Here is a 25878-nt window from a genome sequence, read left to right as displayed (position 1 = left end):
TACCAATGGTAATATTATTCTCCAGAGACTTATCCCTCCTGAAAACATGTCCAAAATATGTGTGGTCTTTCTTCCTTGCTTCCAAGGAGTATTCTGGCAGTAATTCTTCCAACACAGAGTTGTTATTCTGGCATTTCATTGTATATTCAGTATTCTTCACCAGCGCTGTAATTCCAAATATATTAATATTTGTGCTTACTTATCCATTGTCCAGCTTACAAATGCATATGAGGCTGTTAAAAATACCCATACCGTGGGCCAGGCACACTATTTCACAAAGTGATATCTTTGCTAATGTTAACATACAAAAGTGGTCTTTTTGCAGCAGGTTTGCCCAAAGCAATGTATTTTTTGTTACTTTGTTGTTCTTTCCATAGACATAGATTCCAGGATAAGATCTCCACTCCACTCTGCGTTATAGCATTTCAAAAAAATCACAGAAGTTGTCTGTATATGCAAACTAAGTTGAGGGTTATAGCACCAACTTAATTTAAGGTCCATTAACTACCATTTTCAGCTTAGATGACTGGTAATAATTGAGTCTAAAGAGATCATCACCAACATTACTTCTCATTGTCTATTTGCCCTTAAAGAGACTCTTAATGTAATGGTAATCCTTAACTTCTGAGCCTCCACACCATAAACCATTTTCTGTGCCCACGTCTGTGTAGCTGTAAAAGACTGCTCCCAGAACAGAACCCATTATGCCAGAGAATTCACTGTGCTGGGAGGTTTCAGCTCTATTATTACATATGTGAGGGTGGGATGATGGGAGGAAAAGAGGTCAAAAGGAAGAGGTGATTGATGGCAAGTGGGAAGAAGACTTGCTCAAGATGTATTATTTTGGCCCTAAACTCCCACAAAAATGTTCCCATTTTAGGATGCTATTGAAGAGAGGATATGTATAAAATAAAAATAAGATGTTTCAGATGAATTATTACTGATAATAATTAGTAAGAACTTTTACTGTTCTTCTGCAGAAAAGCAAAGTGTTTACCATACTGAAGCATACATACATAAATCAAAGTTTAAATTCTGTCACTACTTTAAGTTTACATCTAAGTTTAACTTACATTTAAGTTTATACAGATTAAAAGATTTAGGTATTATTAGAATGTTGTTGGTTTGGTGGTGGTGGTGGTGGTGGTGGTGGTGGTGGTTGTTGTTAGGTATAGTTGGCTCTGCTCATAGCAGCCCAGCAAGAAAATGCTACCTTGTAGAGTCCTGTGACATCTTCCTAATGTTTGCTGTTTATAATAAATAAGCCTGTTGTTGCAGTGATCTCCTTGAAACTGTCCACTCTTCATCTTACTGGGAATCTTCTCCTTTGCTACTTGTTCATACCCTACTCAGTCCATGGATTCCTACAGACATCTTTTCAACTGTGAATTCTTCTTTACCATTCCTGGGCCAGCATGTATCACAACTTTGAAGTTACTGGGAGGCACAGTGTGACTCAGATTTGCAGGAAATGACAATTACCTCAAGATAGGAAGGATTGGAATCATGGAAAAGTGAATTTTATAAAAGTAAAGTGTTCACAGGGTAATAAAAATAAGTTGTGTTTATATTTCACCTCTTCTTGAAAGCACTAGGTGTTCCCAAATATTTGTTTTTCTGTCTGTTAAATGGATTTTTTTTTAAAAAGGTAATAAGCTGAGGAAAATAAACAGACAATCTTCCTACAACCATTTGTAAGATTTATATGAAGAAAAATGTCACACAATTTGTATGATAACTGAAAAACATTAAGTAGAAGTTAGATTGACTGATAGTCACAGTGTTGAAACTATGTGGAGCCCTAAGGAATGGAAAAGGTATGCTAGGACAAAAAGCTTGTAGATTGTCTTGAAACACCCTTCTCAGTTAGATGCGTGTGTGCGCTGTGTCGCCGTCAGACATAAGCATAGTGACAGAGGCTTCAGAAGCCTCCTCATTCTTCACCCTTTTCCAAAGACTTGATGGTATTCCAAGTACATTGTGGTATTCAGGGCCAAAATAAGAGACACCTTCAGCTAGAGACAACCTTGTTAAATATTTCTGTAGGCACAGGAACTCCTGCCAGCCCCTAAACCCAGCTACCCTGGTCTCCACCATGCTGACCCAGGACTGAAGGAGGCCTGTATTTCAGGACACCTTTCTGATTTTCCTCATGTGATATGCCACATGGGCTGCTGGAAAGCTCTGACCTAGTTGAATCAACAATCCACTTTTTAGTTCCCCACTATCTGGTTTCCAGACAACCTACTCTCAAGCTGGCCATCCACCCACATCTCTCTAAAAGTGTCCTGAGAAGACACTTGCCATCATTTTCTTCCTCTTTCTATTTCTTCTTCCAAAAACCGTGATGGATTATCATGGGGCTGATGCCCTGGCTTCAGTCTTTCTCATCTGCCAAAAGACTTAAACTGGATGAGAGAGACTAGCAGAGCGACATCCGAGCTACAGAAGTACCACAATGTACAGCAGTTTCAGTGGCCCTAAAAAGAACCTTTGACAAGTGTTCCAGCAGTAGCCTCAATTTAAGCTGAGCATGTTATAGATGTGTACTCAATAGGACTTCAGCTTGCCAAGAGGAAAGGGGAGGAGACAAGATCAAAGGTGAAAGTGGAGGCAGTTTATTAGCCAAGATACATTCCAGAGAAAGGAACATTCCACTCCTTGTGGAAAGGAAAGGGTAGAAAGAAAGTTGAGCCAATAAGGTTTTACTTATTTATCTGAGTTACTTATTTTACTTATTTATCTGGGTTACTTATTTATCTGAGCCAATGGGAAGATGTCACAAGAAGTTCAAAATTGGATGGGAAGTTCTTACTCCAATCCATTGTTCCTGATATCACTGGTTCCATGATGAGCCTCTTGCTCACTAAAAATACGAATTAGGTTTCTTTGAGGGACAAGCTTTCCTGTCATGTGAGGACTTTGAGGCACTGAAGTCCTCCTTATAAGACAATGCTATTTGTTCCCTGGTTTTAATCGGGTTGAGTCTGGACTTAACCACTTCATCTGCCTTTTATCAGCCTTTGACACAAGTTTCCTGAGGTCTTAGCTACTTTGCTTAACTTTTTCTTTTTATAGGCCTTTAGCATGAGTTTCTGCTTTCCTTATCTCGTTGGCATCCACTCTAACATACTTTCCACCCCTCTTTGCCTCATTTTACTTGATTTACAAATTTTTTCTCTAACGGAATTATTTTACTCACTGCCACTGCTGACTATGGACAAAATGTGTATTCACCCTTATTTGAATAATTTCAAATTCTCCCTCATGCTTAGGCTTGCTCGAATATATTTGAAATATATAGACATGCATGACAGTATCACTTTGTTTATTGTGATTTCTGAGGCCTCTGGAGGCTACTGGGATTCAGTCCGTAGGCAGGCCCATGTATGGCACTCACCAATTGGGTGCATTTCTACCATTTCTCAGCACACCTGGAAGAGGCTGGGTATATTAGGTTTTTCTCAGTGCTCATGATTCTCTAGACTCCTATGAGCCTAATTTTAAAATGTAATCACACAAACTATTTCTTTTGGACATAATATGCTATATATTACAAGACACAAATTATGAATTCATGTTATTATTGTTGTTGTAATACAATCTTGTTTTCAAGCTGAATTTAGAAGAGGCAGTGGCACTTAAGAACATCATAACCACTGTCAGATGGATCTTGGCTGAAAGCAGAGAGTATCAAAGCAATGTCTGTGTTTCATTGTCTATGCAGAGGCATTTGATATATGGATTACGACAAACTGTGGCTAATCTGGAGAAGAATGGGAATCCCAGAACACCTAATTGTGCTTATGCAAAACCTATACTGAAGAGCAATGATGTCAGTCTGGAGACTAAGTGCACCTGACACAGGCCATGGCCTATGCAATTACTTGCTAATCATCAAAGAACTGGACTATGACTAGTGATGATAGAAGGAGAGTTGATGCCTTTGAACCATGGTATTAAAGAGTGCTGACTATCACATGGATAAAAAAGCAGAGTGCTCTTTGGAGGCAGAGATGATGAAGCTTCATCTAACATACATTGGGAATGCTGCTAGGAGAAGCTGTTCCTTGGAGACGGACAGCATGCTTGAAAAGGTGCAGGGACAGTGAAGAAGAGGAAAGCATTCAACAAGGTGGACTGATAATAGTGACTGCAGCAGTGGGCTTGAGGGTGTCAGGGATTGTGAGACTGGCACAGGATGGGACAGTTTAGATCTTTTGTCCCTAGAGTCGCTATGAGTCATTTCTCAAGGACACCTAACAGCAACAACCTAGCACAGTTAGCTATTATTATACAGCAAGTACTTAATCCCACTGATTTCATTCACCTTCCTCTCTCTTTTTGGGTAAACCCCTGAATGGGAAGTCATTACGCACTTGAGACCTACCTATCAAGCAGCTTGGGAGAGAGACTTGTTGACCTGCTTCCAAAAGGTCACACAACTCGATGTTGTTCATGGTAGCAACATTTCATGATCTAGTTAAAATAATTGAATTTGAGAATGCCAAATTCATCCAAATCTCTAAATATTTTAATAATGTAATTGCCCTATAAAAAATCAACACTCAGTAATTCCTAGAGTTTTTTTTTTTAAATATTCAATTAAATTAATGGAGTTATTTTTTTTATATTTCACTAAATTCCTGAGTCTGAGATCTTGGCAATTGCGAATCTATTTACCAAACTGATTTTGTATTAGAGACTAAAGTATGAGATACCATGGTATTTAGTAACTAATGAGCAATAACATGGATCAGAGGGTGAGATGTGGTAGAAAACTTGGATCCACTTAGAAGACAGCCGGAAAATGAATAAACAATTACTGAATAATCAGAAAATGTCGTCCTCATTCTTTGTAAATGTGGGGGTCGGGGGGAGGTTGGGGTTTTTTTTTTGTTTTGTTGTTATTGTTGTTGTTGTTTTCCCCAAGAGCAGTCAGTGTTTTATTCTGTGGCATACATTGTTTCCATGAGTCAAAGCTGAATATATAACATCAAAAAGAATAAAAACAGATTTTTGCATGTACATGTTCATATATATTCATATATATATATATATATATATACACACACACACACACACACATAGGTTTCTGTTTTAAATCTGCTAATTATGACATTTCTCAACAATAAGAATTTGTATAAAATTCTTAATGTTTTTAAAGCTGTATTCCATGTCAAAATTATTTCCTCTCCCCCTCTTCCTTCTTTTATTGGCTTGCTTTCAGAATGACAAGAGAAAACATATGAAGGACTGTGGGGAGTGCTTAGAGAATTAAAAGGAAGCCTAGTTGCTGTCTCTTCTTGAGCTAAATTGGAAGTAATCAAATATCTTTTACTCTTAAGAGATCACAAATTAGCAGAAGCACCTGCAAGGACATCTGATACTTTGGAAATTTTGAGGCACTTAGAGTGCCTGAGCCTGATTGGTTTTTTCCTGGAAAGGCTTTTGACTCTCAGGAAGGATTAAAATAAATTACGGATGTGTTCTCCTTCTTGTGCAGAAGGTCGAGGCTATATTGACTCACTTATTGCTCTTGAGTTGATTCTGACATATAGCTGACCCTCCAGTGTGGCGTCCATGGGAGGAGAATGTGTATCTTCTCCCTTAGTGAACTGGTAGATTCAGATGCCAGATAAGTGCAGGTTTTAGATTAACAGCACAATTCTCAGTCTAGTTTTATTTCTTAGTCTTAGCTACAATTCTTAGACTAAGTCACAAAAGCTCCCCTGTATTCACCCACTGCTGCCGAGTATGAATTGGCTCATAGCTGACCTTCCAGAGTGCTTACAAGGGGCTGTAAATTGCAGGAAGAGATTTCCCATCTTTCTCTTCAGAAGCCACAAGTGCATTGGGACCACTAAAGAGGCGTTGCCTTTGGGCTAGCAGGGCAACTACCTACAGATTATGGCATCAGTTGTTGTTGTTAGACGCCATCAAATTGACTACGATTCATAGTGACCTGTGAACAGATTGGAGCACTGTCCTATCCTGCACCATCCTCACAACCTCCCACATGCTTCAGCCTGTGTTACAGTCACTATTTCAATTCATTTTGTTGATGGTCTTCCTCTCTTCTCCAGACCCTTCAACTTCCCCAGAATATCTTTTCCCAAGGACTGGCTCCTCTTGATAACATTTTTAAAGTATCATGAGATGAAATTTCACCATCTTTGCCTCTGAAGAGCACCCTGGTTGAACTTTCTACAAGACAGACTTGTTTATTCTTTTGACATATTTTTAGGGGATATTCAGTCCTCAGCTCTGACACCACAATTCAAAGGCATCTATTCTTCTTCTTGTTATATTATTGTCATTATGTACTATCGAGTCACAGTCAGCCTACAGCTGACACTCTAGCAGGTTTTAAGAGTCAGTAAATCACAGAGGATAGGTTGCTGAGAAGCTGGGGATTTGAACCATGTTCGCTCAGGGAGCTCTGGTGGGCTAGGACTAAGAAGCTACACTGCAGTCTCAAAGACCAGCTGCTGAATACCCCAGCAACTCCCCAGGAGAAGGATGAGCAGTCTACTCCCATGCTGTTCACTGCCTCTGAAAGCTCACTGGAGGGTCAGCTATGAGTTTGATCCAACTTGACAACACACAACAATGACAATACTCTTCTGAAGTCATCTTTATTCATTATTCAACTTTCAGTTACATAGAAACCAACTGAAAATACCATGGCTTGGATTAGTCATTAAAATGACATCATTGTTCCTCAGCACTTTGGAGAGGTATTTGAGAGAAAATTTTCCAACGCAACCAGTCTTTTGATCTCTTGACTGTTGCCATCATGGATGTTGATTGTGGATCCAAGTAAAATGAAATTTTTGACACCTTTTCTCCATCTGTCATGATAATACCTTTTGTTTCAGTGGTGGTCCAGCCTTGCTGCACCACCAGGCCTTCCATATATAAACACAGTTCAACTATTCATTGCTGTCAGGTCAGAACAAAATCATAGATAACCCTCCAGTGGGTTCTCAGGGTCTGTAAATCACACAAGAGGAGATTACACATCTTTTTACCTCAGAGCTGCCAGAACAACATCTATGAGTCAGCATTACCACCAGAGCTATATTAATGCACTTGCCTAAAAAATAGAAAATGGGACAAGGTGGCACAGGACTGTGACCATCTCTCTGAAAGGGCCAGAGGGAGTGAGAATAAGACAGGCTCTCACAGCCCCAGAACAGAAAGCAGGTGAAGAGCCTGTAACCCAGCCCCATGGTGCAGCTAAAGCCATACCAGCAGCAAGAGGTTCATTTATATTGTTGACTCATAGATTCACAGTTCTGATACTGAGAGAGGAGTTTATTAGGGGATTAAGTTGGAGAGTGGAAAAGGCAAAGATTGTCACTCCATACAAGTCCGGGTTTAGCCCAACATTCCCGAAGAACTATTCTTCAGTTAGTCCAGACTCTGATTTCAGTTCAGTAGCGTACTTCCTAATCATCCAGCAAGCTTTGCCCTAGAGCAGTTATAAGTCAGCTTCTCCTTTAAGCATCTGGCAAGTACAGCAAAATCTTAACAGTGGCTTTTACATCATGGTTCCTCTGATTACACCTTATCATGGTTTCTCCACAGCAATGCCACATTGCTCCACCACCATTACCAAGGTCTCAAAACCAGGCTTTCACTCTCACAGGGTGTTGCTTCAGTCTCCCTCTTGCTCACAACAAATCTAGCTCCTCAATGTGGGAAGCACTCTTTCTATTATCCTAATCCTACATCTGTTGATGATTTTCAAGACCATGTGTCTGCAGTTAAGGTAGTTGGAGACCAGTAGGGGCTAAGATAAAAGCTAAAAAATGCCAACTTTTGGCAAATACTGTAGCACTTTAAAGGGCATCCTATAAACCCCTTTGTTTCAGTTAATCTGATTGTGGAAAATTGAATTTTTCCACTCCAAAGTTTACTCACACTGCAGCGTCATACAGTAGAGGGGGATACATTGTCTCTGGGGTAGCAAACTGTACATGAATTGCTGAGAAATGAGGTCAAATATTGCTATGTCTGCCGCGGGCTGCTCCAGTCGGGAGGGGATTATAAGCCTGAGGTCTAGGGTCTCGAAGAGGGAACACGAAGGTGGGTAGAAGTTCGGCGAAGGGACAATGAAAGAACACAAGACAAACAGTCAAGTGATCTTGATGATTTTAATTCTGAGTCACTCTAATTCCCCTTCTTCTTTCTTCCCTGCTTTTCCTTTTCCTTTTCCCCTTATTACATTTTACACGATACTTTTATATTCCATTTTTACAATTAGAGGCTTAATCAACAGCCAGAAAAACAACAAGAATAAGAATAAAGTTTACATTATTTTTTTACACACAGCTATTTTTTATGATCATGGTTCCTTGGAGAGCATGAAAGGCTATTCTTAATGGTCATGGTTCCTTGGTAATTGGAGAGCCTGGTAGACAATGGCTTTTCGCTTAAACATTTTCTTTTTAAACCTGTTTTTCAACTTGTGTGGTAGCAAAGTTACAAAGTAAAAAAGTTACATCTTAAATTTAAGCTGATACATTTTACGTTTTTAGCTAAATTTCAATATTATTTATTTCCATTCAAAAGACAACACTTTTACACTTTCCATTATTGCAGGGGTGATCACTATCTCAATAAGGGGGTTTTGTTTTATAAAAAAGATGTTTTGGGTCATAATATCGCCTAAATTCATCATTCCAATCTCATGTTTCATGATTTATTTTACCACTTATACCTTTCATAACATCTTCCCTCTGGTCACTTTCAAACCTTTTGAAAAACATATCCCAAAAACCATCAGGGTGTTTTGCATTAAATTCATCATATTTTCCAGTATATGGAAGAGATTTATCTGTAGGCTCTGGAATTCTGTAAGGGCCTCTCCCAATAGGGGGCTGCCACAAACAACCATTACCTAACAGATAAACAATTCTTCCACCTGGTGTTCTCATGGTGGGGGCAAGGGTTTGGGTTTTTCCTTTGAAGGAGTTCTTATAAGCCTTAGAAATCTAGGAGTCTCTGGAGTGGTCATCTCTAGGATTTCCACCATTAATTCTTTTTGTTATAATGCATCCATGAATTCCCTTAAAATCATATTGTTCTTGAGAAGTTTTAATAATGCTAAAAGAACCGGAGGTAATGTTTGCGTATCAAAGTCATCACCTCCATTTAGTTCTTTCTGGGGACATCTAACAAACTTTTAGTAGGAACACTTTGTGTAAAGAACACAGCCTTTTTTCCCTGTCCCACATAGAAAACACAAAGAGACAATAGAAGAGAAATTACAGAAAGGCCAAGAACAATCATGGAGAAAGCACACGTTCCGAGAGGCTGACTTCCTTGAAGTTTTCGCCTCAATTGGGTGATTTTGTCACACATACTCCCTTGGAGTTGGTGTGGCATATGTCAGGTAAAAAAATCCCAAAAGTGGATCAGAAGAGAATGGTATTCCATGATATTGACCTCATTTGTGGCTTGTGTGCTGTGAGTTATGGAACTGCCTAAATTTGCCTGGGTGAGTGAGTCTCTGAACAGCATAATGTGGAAAGGTTCATGTCACCTGTACAACAAAGTTCATGTAAGGCAGCCCATAAGTGGTAGCTTCAGCAAGAGGAATGGGAAACACAGGGAGTTCTACAGGTTCTTCTCTATTTACCAGTAACTTAGCATGACCTTAAACACATCAGATAATGAGAAAGACACAGGTTTGGGCACGTTTCTATCTATTATACATAGAGTTGCTAGGAGTTGGAGTCAGTTCAGCTACACCTACCAACATCTCTGCACTGGATTGTGTAAACAGATAACCTCACTTCGTGTGTTGCCAAAGCTTAACTCAAAATCACACAGTCTGTTCTAACGCATAGCAACCCTAAAGGGCAGAGTAGAACTGCCTCATAAGGGTGTCTGAGGCTGTGGGGAGCTCTTGTGGTCTAATCCACAGAATGTTGCACTGCTAACCAAAAGGCTATGTCTCTGGCAGCTCAAATCCCGTAGCGGCTCCTCAGAAGAAAGATGGGCAATATCCTATCATTGCAGTTTTCAACCTCAGAAACCCTGTGGAGGGTTAGAACCAACTTGGCAGCAGAGAGAGTAGATCAGTATGGGAGCAGACTGCCACATATCTCTTCTGTGAAGTGGCAAGTGTGTTCACACCACTAAACCACTAACTATTTGGTTAGAAGCCTTAACCGCAGTGCGCTAGAGCTCTTCACTGACTGGAAGGCACTGCAGAAAAAAAGGATCTGATCATCTAATTAAAAAGAAATAAATAAAATCAGACTTTGAAAACCCTATCGGACCCAGTTCAACAAAGGCTCATGTGCCAAAATCTGATCCACAGCAACTGGTGGTGGAGTTGTATATCTGTATTAATAGCAGAAGAAATGAACTGTGATGGTGTAGTCAGTAAGGAGTTACACTGCTAATCCAAATGCTGTACCCCTGTGCTAACTGAAATTCATCAGCTGCTCCCCAAGAGAAAGATGGACAGTCTGCTTTTGTGTGATTTATAGTTTCAGAAAACGAGCCAGAGGGTCAGATGAGTCAGTTCCAGCTTAACAGCAATGACAAATATTGGAGGTAGGCAGCTGGTTAAGAGTCAAAGTAAATTTGAGACTCAACGGGTCTAACTCCCTACTGAAAAGTGGAAACCAAGACTTTGAAAAGGTAAAAGACTTTCCCCCCACATATGTCTGTGTTTATGTCTGGATGCGCTTGAGACTGGATAGCACTTCAGACCAGATTTGAATCTCTGATGCTGAGTGGGAAAGAAGTATGCATCACCCAGCTCCCCTGCTAAAACAGTTCCCATAACAAAGACAGGCAGCGGAGTAACCTGTCTTCCCTTTGCACCGTGAACAAAGAATTAGGGGGTAGAGTTTATTGTTGGGGGTCAAAAGCACCTTCTGGAGGATATACATTGCCCTAGGAAATGAAAGTTAACGTGCCAGAAGTGAATAGTGTTAGCATCAAATGCATATAGTTTTCTTAATTTTATTAATTACATCTTCAGAGGAAGATTTTTTTTTCTAAGAACAATTTACCTGTAATAAGCAAACTCTTTTTGGCTGCAGCTACAGCTCCTTAAAGGGTATATCTTGAATCTTGCTAAATTACTGGTCAGTGTACCAGAATGCCCATACTCCTTTCACACTACAGGCTCTTTATGTTCTGTATTTTTATGTAACACAAATTCTGTGGGGATGAAAGAGTCCTTATTAGAAGAGGAGAAGGGTAAGGGATTTTCTGGCAGGCTTCCTACGGGAAATCTCATCTTGAAATCCAAAGTCCTGAAAGGCCCTGTTGAGCTTCCAGAGTCCTCTTTCAGAGATTATTTTGATAATCATACCAGATAGGGCATTTCCAGCCTGCGTGGATACTCTTCCACAGCGAGGGGAGACATGTGATCCCCTCAAGCCTTCTCTCCCTCAAGGAACTCTCAGCTGTGTCACTAACCTGCTTCTTTTTAAGGGGCTGTGCCAGCACCTACAGTACTTTTATATAGGCCTTATAGTACCTTATCCAAAAGGCCAGGCCATACTGAAAATTTGATCTGGTTTTTCCATCAATAGTGGATCCCTCATTTTCCTTTATCTTAAGTGAAGCAAACAAACAATGCCCCTAATCCTTGTTGTATAATAGAAGCATGAAAGATCCTGCTAATAACATCTGTAGGGCCAATTCATGGCCGAGAAATCCTTGCTTTTCACGACAGAGGACATGGCTCATGTGGATCCCTGATTATGCCCAGAAAACCCCCATTTTTTTCATAACCCCCAAGCTGACTGGGGTCATCTGATCTTTGGGGAGCCTCATGTGATGCTCAGTACTGGTGCGTGTGCTAGGGCCTCCCTGACTCCTGATGCAACCTCCCAGCTCAAGAGACATGTCAGCCTTTCCCACTCTCTGCCTGGTCCTTTCTCTGTGTAATAAGAAGTATGCTTACAGATGACCCCTTCTCCATTTTGCTCTAGATCCCACGGAGCACCATGGTGCCTTATGGTGCTAAGAAGCTTTCTCCTTTCATTTCTTCATGTTTTCTATATATAAAACTCCATTTGGGATCAGGAGTCTTTTCTCAGCAGATCTGTTGTCTGTATGATTTGTACAATACCATGTGAGCTCTGATGGCTTAATGGCAAGGAATCACACAGTTGGCTTCCATCGGCTGCTCCACAGAAGAAAGGTGGGCAGCTGACCCCTGTATAATTTACTGCCATTGAAAGCCCACTGGTGGGTAAGCTATGGGTTGGTTCTGACTCAACAGCACAACAACAGCATGTTATTCCAATGCATAAAATATAAGTCAAGGGAACGCTGAACGTAGAAATTCCATATGACCCAGCTATTCCACTGCTTGGAATATACCCTGAGAATATGAGAACTGAGCTACAAACGTAGACTCGTACACCAATGTTCATAGCAGCATTATTCACCATCTCAAGAACATGGAAACAGCCCAGATATCCAACCATAATCTAATGGATTGAGAAGTTATGGTACATTCACACAATGGAATACTACGCTGCAAGCAGGAGCAATCATATTGTAAATTACTACCTAACTTGGGAGAGACTGGAGAGCATTATGTGAAGTGAACTAACTCAGTCCCACAAGGATAAATACTATATAAAACCATTATTGTAGAATGAGCATGAGACTCCAAGAGGGCGGGGAAGGCTGGAAGAGTAGGTGTGAAGATATGCTGATCATGAGGTCATACAATTTGATGGGTGGGGGTGAGGGAAATGAGAAGAAACTGGTGTGGAAAATGATGTATTTGGATTTTGTAAATAAACTAATATTTAAAACAAAGAGTGGAAAAAATGTAAGTCAATAGCTTTAATTTTATGTACCCCTAAAGCAGAAAAGCTATAATCTCTCCTATTTCAAAATGGACATAATGTAAATGAAGAATAGTGTAAAACGCAATGTATATGAACTTTGTAAGCAAACCAATTAAAACAGTATATCAAAAGGAAATAAAACAAACAAAAAATGTAATATGTAAAACAAAAAAGACCTATGAACTTGACCTTCATACTTAGATTTGTGAGAAAAAATTTGTTACAGACATGTCAGAAATTTTTTTAATACATTAGTTCTTTCCCATTGCTTGATATTCAAATATAAACATTTTATTTAACCTTAAATTTAACTTGCTTTTTCATTTTGCCTGCAGCTCCCGAGATTCTCAGAGGCTGTGCCTATGGACCTGAAGTGGACATGTGGTCCGTAGGAATAATCACCTACATCTTGTAAGTGAGCTTTTCATGTAAACCATTTGTCTTTGCTGTTACCATTTTATGAGTTCTGTGATCTTCCTAGGAAAATTACTTTCCGACAGTCTTCCACTGCATGCTAGATGTAGTTTGTGATAGAACTTCTAAAATGGGCATTGCTTTTTATTTTGTCGTCTTATTCCCCTCTCATCCTCCCCCCAACTTCTGGTAAGAGCTTCCCTGGGCATTGGTCTCATTCTACTGTGCATCAAATAGCAGGTTTGTGTGACATTCAGTGCTTTGGACTCTTATATTGCAAGCTCTCTATTTTCCGTAATTTATGTAATACAACTTCTATGAGGATGAGAAAATCCTTACTGGAAGAGGAGAGGGATAAGGAACTATCTGACAGACTTTTTGTGGAAAATTCCATCTGTGAATTCCAGAGTCCTTGAGGTCTTGCTGAATTTCCAGAGTCCCCTTTCAGAGCCTGTAATATTCAAGTCTGTAAAGAAATATATGAGCAGTGAGAAGGAAATAGACTTTTTTAAAAAAAAGTAATGATCTAGGGAAATACAATGTCTGAGTAATAAGAACTAAACCAATTATCAAGCCCTCTGAAAATGAACATTACTTTTTATTTTTTTCTTATTTCTTTTTTTTTCCCTTAACTTCTGCTATACATTGTATAGCAGGTTTGTGTGACAATTCGGTGTTTGAAGATAGTGATTCATGTAAACGTCAAGAGCATATATTAAACTTGCTCTTATTTTATTTACTTACCTCTTATCCAGATTAATTAAAAAGTTCCTCCTTTAAAGGGTAAATGATCATTTTACTTCTAAAACAGTCCCAAACAAGTATATTTCCAATTGGAAATATTTTTAATGCATTTTGAATGTTACTTTGTTTGATCTTTGTCAAATTTTCAGAGTCCTTCAGTTTAACACTCCACACATATTTCTCCGAGAGAAAATGGTCTAAACCTTTTATTCTTTGATATCTTCACTTCCATTCCTTATTATAAGAGGAGTATTTCAGGAAATTTGCCAAAGATATGATGGAATTACAGATAATAAGGAGAGAAATAAGCAAAACTTGACAAAAGACTCTCTGGGTAGGAAGATTACTGTAGACCAACTTCAAAGCAAAATATCAGTGTGTTTTTAAGGGTTTTTAAGTGAGTTTCAAACAAGTAGGTTGGGTTGCCATTTATCTGCACAATTTTAATCTATGAGAAAGAAAAGACTAGTGCTCAGAGTAAGACTCAGAACAAAGCCTTCAGTATACAGCAAGAAGTGCTTTCCAAAGGACAAGGGCTGAAAGAGGAGCAGCATCACACAAGAGCTCTGCTTTAGATGTTCACTGGACAGAAAGCACTGCAGAGTTATTGTTGGAACCATAATATTCATATTCATATCTGTAAAGAGATTTCTTCTGGAGAGTGAGGAGGAATGAGCTTTTCTTAAAAAAAAAAATGTAATGTTCTCACACCCACTGCCATCGAGTCTAGTCCAGCTCCTGGCAACCTTATGTTGGGTTTCTGAGGCTGTGATCTTAATGAGAAGAGATTAGACTGCCCATTATTCTTCCTTTGAGTGGCTGATGGAGTCAACCTTCTGAATAGTAAGGTAAAAACCAAGAATGTAACACACTACACCACCAGGGTTCCTAAACAGAAGCTGTTATTGTTGTTATTAAGTGCCATCGAGTCGCTCATGACTCGTCGTGGCTCTTTGTACAATAATAGCTCTGAGCCCTCTCCTGAGTCAATCCCACTGTCTCTGATACACTTGCCCCTTACTACCCAGTCAGTGTGTCAATCCATCTTATCCAGGGTCCTCCTCTCCTGTGTTGTCCCTCCACCCTCGAAATGGGACATATAATAATTGTCCCATTTTCACAAAAGAAAAACCCTCTCAGCTCACAGCACTACAGTTCTATCCAAAAGCTTGCCTCTACCCTATCGTGTGCACTCACACTGCAGGCCTGCTTCTTGTTGTTGTTGTTGTTGTTATGTGCCATCGAGTCGCCTGCGACCAATAGCGACCCTATGTACAAAAGCTCTAAATGCTGTTCTATCCTGTGCCAACCTAGCCATCTCAAATGCACTTATTCCCACCGCTCCAGTCACAGAATCGATCCATCTCACCAAAGGTCTTCCTCTCTTTCACTGCCCCTCCACTCTACCAAACATGGTGTCCCTCTCCAAGGACCCGTCCCTCCTTGCAACATGCCCAAAATATGGCAGACAAAGCTTCAGAATCCTTGACTCCAGGGAATATTCTGGCTTCACCCTCTCCAGGACAAACCTGTTTGTTCTTCTAGCAGTCCATGGTATATTTAACACACTTCTCCAGCACCACAGTTCAAAGGCATCAATCCTCTTTCTATCAACCCTATTCACTGTCCAATTCTCTGATGCATAGCACATAATTGCAAAGACTATAGCCCGGATCAGGCACACCTTAGTCTCCAGCCTGACATCGTTGCTCTTCAGCACTCTTGAGAGGTCCCTCACAGCCAACTTTCCCAGTGCAATTCGTCTCCTGATTTCCTGGCTGCTGTTACCAAGAGTTTTGACTGTGGAACCAAGTAAATTAAAACTGTTGTTGTTGTTGTTATGTGCCATCGAGTCATTTGCGACTCATAGCGACCCTATGCACAACAGCCCTAAACCCTGCTCTATCCTGCGCCAACCTCACTGCCTCTGACACGCCCATCCCGATTACCCCAGTCACCGAATCAATCCATCTCATAGAGGGTCTTCCCCTCCTGCGCTGTCCCTCCACCCTCCCAAGCATGATGTCCCTCTCCAAGGACCCGTCCCTCCTGGCAACATGTCCAAAGTATGTCAGACGAAGTCCCAGAATTCTTGCCTCCAAGGAGTTGCTTGGTTTAATTCTCTCCAAGATGAATCTGTTTGTTTTCCTGGCAGTCCATGGTACATTCAGTACTCTTCTCCAGCACCACAGCTCAAAAGCATCCACTCTCCTTCTGTCCTCCTTAGTCATTGTCCAACTCTCTGATGCATAACAAGCGATTGCAAAGACCATGGCCTGTATCAGGTGCACCTTAGTCTCCAGCAAGACACCGTTGCTCCTGAGTACTTTAGAGAGGTCCCTAACCGCAGATTTTCCCATCGCGATACGCTTTTTGATTTCCTGACTGCTGGTGCCAAGAGTGTTGACTGTGAAGCCGAGCAAACTGAAGCTGTGAACAATCTCAATCTCTTCGCCATCCATCCTGACGCTGCCAGTTGGTCCAGTGGTGAGAATCTTTGTCTTCTTGACATTGAGCCTCAGTAGTTTTACATAATCCTACACTGCCATTGTGAGCATTAAAATACTATCTTTCTGAAGATTGTTAAATGATGTGCATACACACACATGTGCATATGAGTTTGCTTTGTGTGATATTTCTCCCATTTTTGGCATTTCGGGCTGACTTGATATAAACTTTTGACCCGTGTCACCAAAGCACAGGACCATTGATTGACATGGCTGTACTGAGCGAGAAGGTATTCAAGCACTGTGCCTTCTGAATTGTGTCCTATAAACAGTTTGAAAAGCTGGTTAATGTCTCCACAACCACTCAGCCACAGTCGGTGATTTTCTAGTATTGGATGAGTGGAGAGTCATTTTTTCTGCTTCATGTCTCCAGGTAGCCTGGGAGCTGGCTTCTCTGGACCAACTGCTACAGTAAGGAATGGCCTTTGCACCCACTCTACTTTCCTGCCTGGCTCCAGAGTATTTTGTGGAGACAAACACTCTCCCAGTGGGACACTTCCTATGCAAAACAAAGAAATGACTGTTTTCTAGAAACCCATCACATCTTTATGCACTTGAGCTTTTCTTGCTCTGGATGAGTTTAGCTGGTTTGAGAGAAGAATTTGAATGAAGATGTCTTTTAGATTCTCTTTGTCCCTCTTTTGTTACTTTTTTAAAAAATTTACTATTTGTGTGTGGGTACCATCAAATCAGATCTGACTGATACAGGAAGAGATTGTCCCTCCTTCTCCAGCAGAGCTTCTGGTGGATTCGAACCATGCACCTCTGGGATTGCAGTGCAACTTCTTGCCACTAGACCACCAGAGCTCACCTTTTTGACTGTATTTTATCTCACTTAACACATGCTCTGGCAGGTTTGTTTGTTTTTTTTATTTCTCCCCCTGTGTGATTTACAGCCTCTGAAAACCCACTGGAGGGTCAGCTGTTAGTCATTTCCAACTCAATGGCAATGAGCTTTTTTTGAGGTTTTAGTCTCTAGTAATTTCAAATTTCCTTTCTATAAACAACCCAGGTGTGGTGGTCTGAGGTCAGCAGCTCAAGATTCCTCCCTCCTTCAGACTCCAAGTAGAGTTCCTGGTTTCTTTTCTCTCATGGTTCCCCATCATCTTTCTGTTAACCTGTAATGGAAGATGAAAGTCAACATAGTAGGATGTCTATTAAGTTTTCCAAAGTGAGTGCCACAGTCAAGGTGATTCTGAACATTGCATCTCTGGCTCCATCTGTTCACTGTCTTAAATTTTTTCTTGTTTCTTTTATTCTTTTCTTAAGATGTTTTTGAAAGCATCTATCATCATAGTTTTTGGGATTTACCTTTTTCACTCTGAAATAGAGAATTGAAATGGGATGTAAATAACTGCATTTTATACATTTTTATAAAGAAATTATGTAAAAAGACTGGATGAAAATAATTTAAAATTTATTTCCACTTCTATCTCTGTTTTTAAAACTTTTCTTTTATAGCAAAATTACTATCTTTCTTTTTTCTGTTTGTCTCTCTTCTAAATTTGTGATGTGAGAGGGAGGGAAGCCCACATGAAGTTCTTCACACTATACCTGTTATAATGATAACTAAGTCATGGTTGTTGTTTTTTGTCATAATTACTACTATTATTACATTTTTAATACAAATATTTTCTTGGTATTGTGTCTATTCTCACTTCTTATTGATTGATTGTGTATGTCACTCACTCACTTAGTGCAGTTGACTCTCAACTGAATCCTTACTGACCCTCTGAGTCAGTTTCTGAGGCCATAAATCTTATGGGAGGAGATAGTCCAACTTTCTACTGTGGAGCCTCTGGAGGAGTCAGACCAACAAAGAGGCTCTGCCTTTGGGTTAAGCAGTGCAATTCCCTACAGAAAATGCCACCAGTGATCCCTCAATTATGTGTTTAAATAGTTAAAAATGAAATGTCACAAAGCAGTTATATACCTGCTGTGCGAAAGAGGATCACTTTGAATTTCTGCAGAAATTTGATGAAATACAGTTAGGATTTTAAAAGATTTTACTGCCTGTCTTTCATCCCTCTAGACTTTGTGGATTTGAACCATTTTATGATGAAAGAGGAGATCAGTTCATGTTCAGAAGAATTCTGAATTGTGAATATTACTTTATCTCCCCCTGGTGGGACGAAGTATCTCTAAATGCCAAGGACTTGGTAAGTGTGACTAAACAAAACCAAATGAGATAAAATATCACACCTTTTTTTTTAATCAATCAATGGGTGATGCCATTTTAAAAATTTCTTTTTACTTAAAAATCCTATTTTTAAATAACCCAATACATTCTAATGTTTTATCTTTATTTGTAGTGAAAAATAAATATATTCTAGCTCAACTATAACAAATGACAAATTACTATATTATTAGTTCATAAGTTTTTACTAGCTAATTAGAACAGAGCTTTGCTCTTGAAAAAAGTAGTGTTTGAAGAATTTAAACATAATTTAAACTGAAGAATTCAAACTTAATATAATTTACTATTACTTAGAGTCATGCATACTTCAAACAAAATGACTCTGAATAGCTCTGATACTTATGAAAATATCCCAATATTAACTTAAGCCCCATCATGTGCCATAAATTTCATGGTTCTTATAGTGTACTTATTATTAAATTGTTTTTTTTTTGCTTAAAGTAAAGTTGACATTAGTTTGCATTCAGGAACTTATACACCATAGGAAGTGATTCACCAGTTTTAAAATGAAATAGAAGATGCTAGCATGGGGTTAAGAATCCCTGAGTTATACAAATCATTAAAAACTATGCTGTTAAGTGAAAGTCTTTTTTTAGAAAAAGCACTTGCATCATTTATAAAGGAATGAAAATGGAAATAATGTAGGCAATAACTTGGGGGTATATTATATATGTCTTTATCTAGGATCATAAACGTAATAAGGGGCATGACCCAAATGCAAGCATGTCCCTGATTCTAGATGTCTTTGTATTATACTAAGTCAAAAGTCATGAGGTAGTCTTCATTAAGGGCTAGATACTGAACCTTTTATTTGCCTTTTAAATCCCTAAAGAAAGAATGATTGGTAAGTGAACAATTCCATCACCATTGAAATATGGTCCTAGTTCTGTAGTAGTCTGAGTAACCATGAGGCCTAGAGTTATGCAGATTCTAAATCTTCAAAGAACTTCTTGTCCGCAGGCACACATGACTGGTTTCTTCGTCTTCTACTGAGAAGCAGTGTATCAGGATGGGGTTTTAGCTGTTTTACACTTCTGTCTTCCCAGATTCTCCAAGCTCTATTTACCTAGATCCCGTCTTACTAATAGAGTGACTGTTGAGGGTTCACAAACTTTTTTCTTCTAATAGCTGTTCTACAATAGTGTTAGATAAACAAGACCTAGAAGTTTGCAACTAAGAGGCACACCTCAGTTCCTATAAAATCCTCTTTTAAGAAGTCGATGATTGGTTGTTATTTCAGGTCAGAAAATTAATTGTTTTGGATCCGAAGAAACGGCTGACTACTTTTCAAGCTCTCCAGCACCCATGGGTCACAGGCAAAGCAGCCAATTTTGTGCACATGGATACCGCACAAAAGAAGCTCCAAGAATTCAATGCCCGGCGCAAGCTGAAGGTAAGATGCCATAGGTTTTGCTTTCTGTTGAGAGTGTGAGAGAATTTTCTCTTTTATGTTAAACTATCAATAATAGTCCCACCACGAATAACTATCTAAGAGTGTTATTCATTTTCTATCACACAGGGAGAATCTTGCTTTGAAAGGCTGTCAGTGCTTAGTATAAAAAGCCTCTTAGGGCATTGTTATCCGAGTCTCATAAGAAACCCATTGTTAACAAAGGAAATATATCGTACATAGACATTTTCTCATGACTAAGTGAACAGATTATTCTGCATCTCAACTAATTGAGGCTGAGCTGCTTGAAAAGCATTATTTAGGAAATTGATATTTATTCAGAAAGTTGTCTTCTTTCTGAATTTGTGAAAATTGAGAAACAATTTTGAAACTACAATATCTTTACGCAAATGGTGCACTATAAATTTTTTGCCAGCCACAGCCTTCTTTCAAGGTATTTTCATAAGCTTGCTATGCTAATTTTTTTTACATATTGCCATAAAAAAATTAGCATGTTATGTTTATGAAAGTGTCTTGGGTTATAGGAGAGCGCTCTTGGCAAAAATGCACAGCACATGTGTTATTTGCATAAAAAAACATGATATATTTAGTAACAGATAAATAGTACATTCTGTAAAAATTAAAGTTATTTAAATGATATAAAAATTATTCTACAAAATACCTGTTTTTAGAGAACATAAATACAATCTTATGTGTCTGGAATAGAAATGATGTACTTTTCTATTACATAATAATGTTTAGAATATGCTATGTAAGCAAAAGATTTATGAAAATGGCTGGGGGTAAAAATAAGTTTCTTATACTCAACCATTTGCTCAGAATTTGTTACAAACTGTAAGCCCAGAGAGTTCTGTAGCCAAATTAACACCCTAGATTAAGTATATGGAGTTCTGGTGGCCTAGTGAAAGGAGAGGTGTGCTGCGATCTCAAAGGTACACAGTAGAACCAATCTCCTGCTCTGCGGGTGAAAGATGATGGGCCATCTTCTCCCCTGTGATTAACGGCTCCTGAAAACCCACAGGAGGGTTAGGTACAAGTTGGTGCCAACTCGATGGCACATAACAACAGATTAAATAAATTGACTTAGTTAGCGTTCTTCAAAAGATTTAGATCATAGAACTCATATATGTACAGAATACTGTTACTGTTAATATAATAGCACAGGGGAGCCCTGGTGGCCCAGTGGCAAGGAGTTACACTGACAACACAAAGGTATGTGGTTCAAATCCACCAGCCACTCCACAAAAGAAAGATGAGCAGTCTCCCATGCAATCAATGCCTCTGAAAACCTACTGCTTAAAAAAAGCAGGATCAGCTATGGGCTGTTCCATTAGTGTTTGCAACAGTTTACAATAGTGTTCCATTAAATTAATGTTGTTGTTGTTGTTGTTGTAGTTGTTGCTGCTGCTGCTGCTGTTAAGTGCCATCTAGTCACCTTGACTCATAGTGACCCTGTGTACAGCAGCTCTGAAGCTTGCCCTGTTCTGAGCCATTCTCACTAATTCCAACACACCAACCCCTATTGCCCTAGTTATTGTATCAATCCATCTTATGTGGGATCTTCCTCTCCTGCATTGTCCCTCTACTCTTCTGAGCATGATGACCTTCTCCAAGGACTGGTCTCTCCTGGCTACATGCCCAAAGTATGTAAGATGGAGCTTCAAAATCATAGCCTTCAAGGAGAAACTTGATTTCACCCTGTCCAAGACAGACCTATTTGTTTTCTATTTTCTTGGCAGTCCATGGTATGGTCAAGATTCTTCTTAAGCACCACAGCTCTAAAGCATCTTTAACTAAAGCAACTCTAAAGCATCAGTTAATCTTCTGTCATCCTTAGTCATTGTCCAGGTCTCTGATGCATAGCAACTAATTGCAAAAACTATGGCCTGGGTTAAGTACACCTTAGTCTCTAGTGTGCACCTTAGTCTCTAGTCTGACATCATTGTTTTTCAGGGCTCTGGAGAGGTCCTTGACAGCAAATTTTCCCAGTGCAATTCATCTTTTTATTTCCTCACTGCTGGTGCCAAGAGTGTTGATTGTGGAGCCACGCAAGCTGTAATTATTAACAACCTCATTCTCTTGTTTATCTATCATGGCACTGCCAATTGGCCTAATGGGAGAATCTTTGTCTTCTTGGTCTTGAGCTGTAATCTGCATTGAAGAATACAGTGCCAAGAAATCTGGAGGTCATCCCATGGCCAGCTGATGAAGAGATCCATACTTTTCCCATCCAAAAAAAAGGTGACCCAATAGAGTGTGGAAATTATTGAACAGTATCATTAACATTATATCAAATCAAGATCCTGCTGAAAATTATCCATAAAATACTGGAACAGGACATCAACAGGGAACTGCCAGATATGCAGGCTGGATTTAGACGATGCCATGGCATTAGGGACGTTACAGCCAAAGTTAGGTAGATCTTGGCCAAAAGCAGAGAGTGCCAGAGGAATGTCTGTCTGTGTTTTATTGACTACACAAAGGCATTTGACTGTATGAATCACAACAAACTGTGGCTAACTCTTAGAAGAATGGGAACCCCAGAACACTTGATTTGTGCTTATTGTGAAACCTGTACTTGGACCAAGAGGCAGTCATCAGAACAGAGCAAGGAAACACTGCATGGTTCAAAATTAGCAAAGGTGTACACCAGGGATTAATCCTATCTCCATACCTTTTCAGTCTATATGCAGAATAGATCATCTAGGAGGCTGGTCTCTATGAGGAGGAATGTGGCGTCAGGATTGGAGGAAGAATCATCAACAACCTGTGTTATGCAGATGACACAACCCTGCTTGCTGAAATTGAGGAGGACGTGAGGTATTTGCTACAGAGGGTCAAGGACTTCAGCCTTCAAAATGGATTGAACCTCAACATCAAGAAAACAAAGATTCTCATGACTGTGCCAATTGGCAGTCATGATAGTCAGTGAAGAAATTGAGATTGTTAACAGTTTCAACTTGCTTGAGTCCACAATCAACACTCTTAGTACCAGCAGCCAGGAAATCAAAAGACAAATTACACTGGGAAAATGTGCTATCAGAGACCTCTGCAGAGTACTGAAGAACAATGATGTCAGTCTAGAGACTAGGTACACCTGATCAAGGCCATAGTCTTCACAATTACTTGCTATGCAACAAAGTGCTGGACAATGACTAAGGATGATAGAAGAAGAATCCATGCCTTTGTGTTGGGGTGCTGGAGAAGAGTATTGAATACACCATGAACCACTAAGATTACAAACAAGTCCAGCCTGCCTGGAGAGAGTGAAACCAGGCTACTCCTTGGAAGCAAGAATTTTAAAGCTCCATCTGACATATTTTGGGCATGTTGCAAGAAGGAACCAATCCTTGGAAAAGGACATCATGCTTTGAAGTATAGAAGGACAGAGCAAGAGAGGAAGACCTTGGATGAGATGGATAGACTCAGTGACTGGGGTAATGGAAATAGGTGTGTCAGAGATGATCAGATTTGATCAAGATAGAGCAAGGTTCAAAGCTGTCATACATAGGGTCTCTATGAGTTGGAGTCAACTCAATGGCACATAGCAACAATAACAATAAAGTCTTTGAAGACTGATAATTTATAGAAAACTTAGACTTTCAATTGTTCAAATGATTAAATACACTGCTTTAATATTAAGAAATGGTTTTCTAATCTTTGTTCAAAATCCATTCTCATTGTTTTAGATTCAATTTTGACTCATAATAACCCCATAGGACTGAGTGTACAGGCCCACAGTTTCCAAAATGGCAAATCTTTACAAAAGCACATAGTCATACCTTTCTCCTAAAGAGTGGCTAATGAGTTAAACTTCTGACTTTTCAGTTAGTCACTAAGAGTTTACCCACTGCATCATCAGGGATTCTTTTTTTTAATAGCATTTTATTGCACTTTGGTGATACTTTACACAACAACTTTGGTTTCTATTTGACAATTTGACAAAGATTAGTAACACTAGTTATATTTATCACAGTCTATCAGTGTGTCATGTTCTCTTAAATTGTGTTCTGTTTGTTCCACTTTCGACTCTGGTTCCCCTGTTCTCTTGTCTCCCTGAATTTGCCTTTGAGTAATTGTTGGCTTTCTGTTCCCATTCTGGTGACTTAAAAAATTTTTTTTCCATTCCGATAACTTTAAGTAAGTTGCATACCGATCTTAAGGTTAATATTCTTCGGTGTGCCATTCTCTTTTTTCACTAAAATACGATCTCTGGGTTAGACTCCCTTCCAGGATTAAAGAGAAATGGTCTCTTGGAACTTCTGTTCTCTACTACTATAGTTTTTTGAATTTTAAAAAGAAGGGGGGAAAAGATTTGAGATCTACTTCATTCATTCATTCATTTTTTACTACTCTGAATAAGACTGTCTATGGTGAACCCAGTCAGAACCATCCGTGGTGGCAGGTGGACACTATCTAGTTTTCTATTCTCAGGCTAGATGATGATGTGGGTCATGTAAGCTTGCTGCCTCTCTCAGTTTGGGGCTGCCTTCTTATTGTTTTTGTCCTGGCAAGCAAAGACCCATATTATGTCTTCTTAGCTGATGGTGGTGGTGGTAAATGCAGTCGGACTGCTCACAAATATTTAAGACTTAAGGTGCTACTCATTGCACTACGGTGCAGATCATGAATTATGTGAACTATAATGTGAACTAAGGTGTCCCATATGGTCCTAAACTCTCTAATTCTGAAAACTTATCTAAGTTAAAGGGAAATCTGGTTGCCTAGTGGGTAGGGAGTTTCACCTGTAGCACAAAGGCAGTGGCCTTCTGGCCATCCGAATCTGCTAGCACCTCCATTGGAGAAAAATGAGTGGTTCTTTTGCACAATGAACAGCCTCTGAAAACTCTTTGGAACATCAGCCAATAGTCAGTTCCAACTCAGTAGCATTCAGTTTTTAGTTTTTTTGTGTTGAGTATCCATTTTTGTGTCTTCGAGAAATATATATGCCTTGAAAATAATTTTTTTAAATAAGAAATGTATATGCCTGCAAACACCTATTTGTGTTTATACAAACCAATCAATACTTCTATTGTTTTCACCTATGTATATACATCTATACCTCCTCACAAGCCAACAAACCTATATTAATCATATTTGTTCAAATATTTGTTTTTATTTTGGTTATATTATGCTTCCTATATCCTCAATCAGTATCATTTTCTCACCAAATAAAGAAATGACAAGTCTATGGGACCAAAAACGTACTTCCCTTTTCCTTTCTCTCCATATTGTTACTGCTTCTGTTATATAGTATCAAGTCAGCAATGACTCATTGCAACCCTGAGAACAGCAGATCTGAACCCTGCCCTATCTTGCACCATCCTTACGATCTCCACCATCTCAAGCCCACCCATTGTTACAGTCACTGTGTCAGTACATCTCATTGATTGTCTTCCTCTCTTTTTCTGACTCTTTTATGATGTCTTTTTCCAAGAACTGATCATTCCTGACAACGTGCCTGTTTTATAATCCATCCTGCTAAGATTAACAGCAGACTTTTTATGAGAAGTTTCAGGTCAGCATAGTTCCAACTGCTTAACAGGCTGTATGTGTCCATAATTTCTAACGTGAACAGCTCCATGTGGCTCAGTCTCAAAATTCCTCTTGGCCTTTGGGTTCAGATTCACTAGAAGGTATTCCAGAGTCTCAGACTCACTAGAGGAATGACTCCTGTAACCATAAGTATGCAGGCTGGTTTTGGAGAAACTCGTGAGCAATGGGCTAGGATCCCGTATTCTGTCACTTGTGGCACAGCTAGAT

General features: G+C 39.4%; 1 protein-coding gene across 1 annotated transcript in view; it reads left to right on the top strand.

Annotated features, from left to right (window-relative positions):
- Positions 1 to 25878, top strand: part of CAMK4 (calcium/calmodulin-dependent protein kinase IV) — a 377548-nt gene that overhangs the window by 349402 nt on the left and 2268 nt on the right. The window contains exons 8-10 of the mRNA XM_006886703.1: positions 13178 to 13253; positions 18540 to 18666; positions 19945 to 20097. Coding sequence (XP_006886765.1) covers positions 13178 to 13253; positions 18540 to 18666; positions 19945 to 20097 — 356 coding nt within the window. The remainder of the gene's footprint in view (positions 1 to 13177; positions 13254 to 18539; positions 18667 to 19944; positions 20098 to 25878) is intronic.

The sequence above is a fragment of the Elephantulus edwardii genome, unplaced genomic scaffold (genome assembly GCF_000299155.1).
Source record: "Elephantulus edwardii isolate Elephantulus edwardi_28Jun2011 unplaced genomic scaffold, EleEdw1.0 scaffold00050, whole genome shotgun sequence".
Classification (NCBI taxonomy): Eukaryota; Metazoa; Chordata; class Mammalia; order Macroscelidea; family Macroscelididae; genus Elephantulus; species Elephantulus edwardii.
This window is presented reverse-complemented; position numbering and strand designations above follow the sequence as displayed.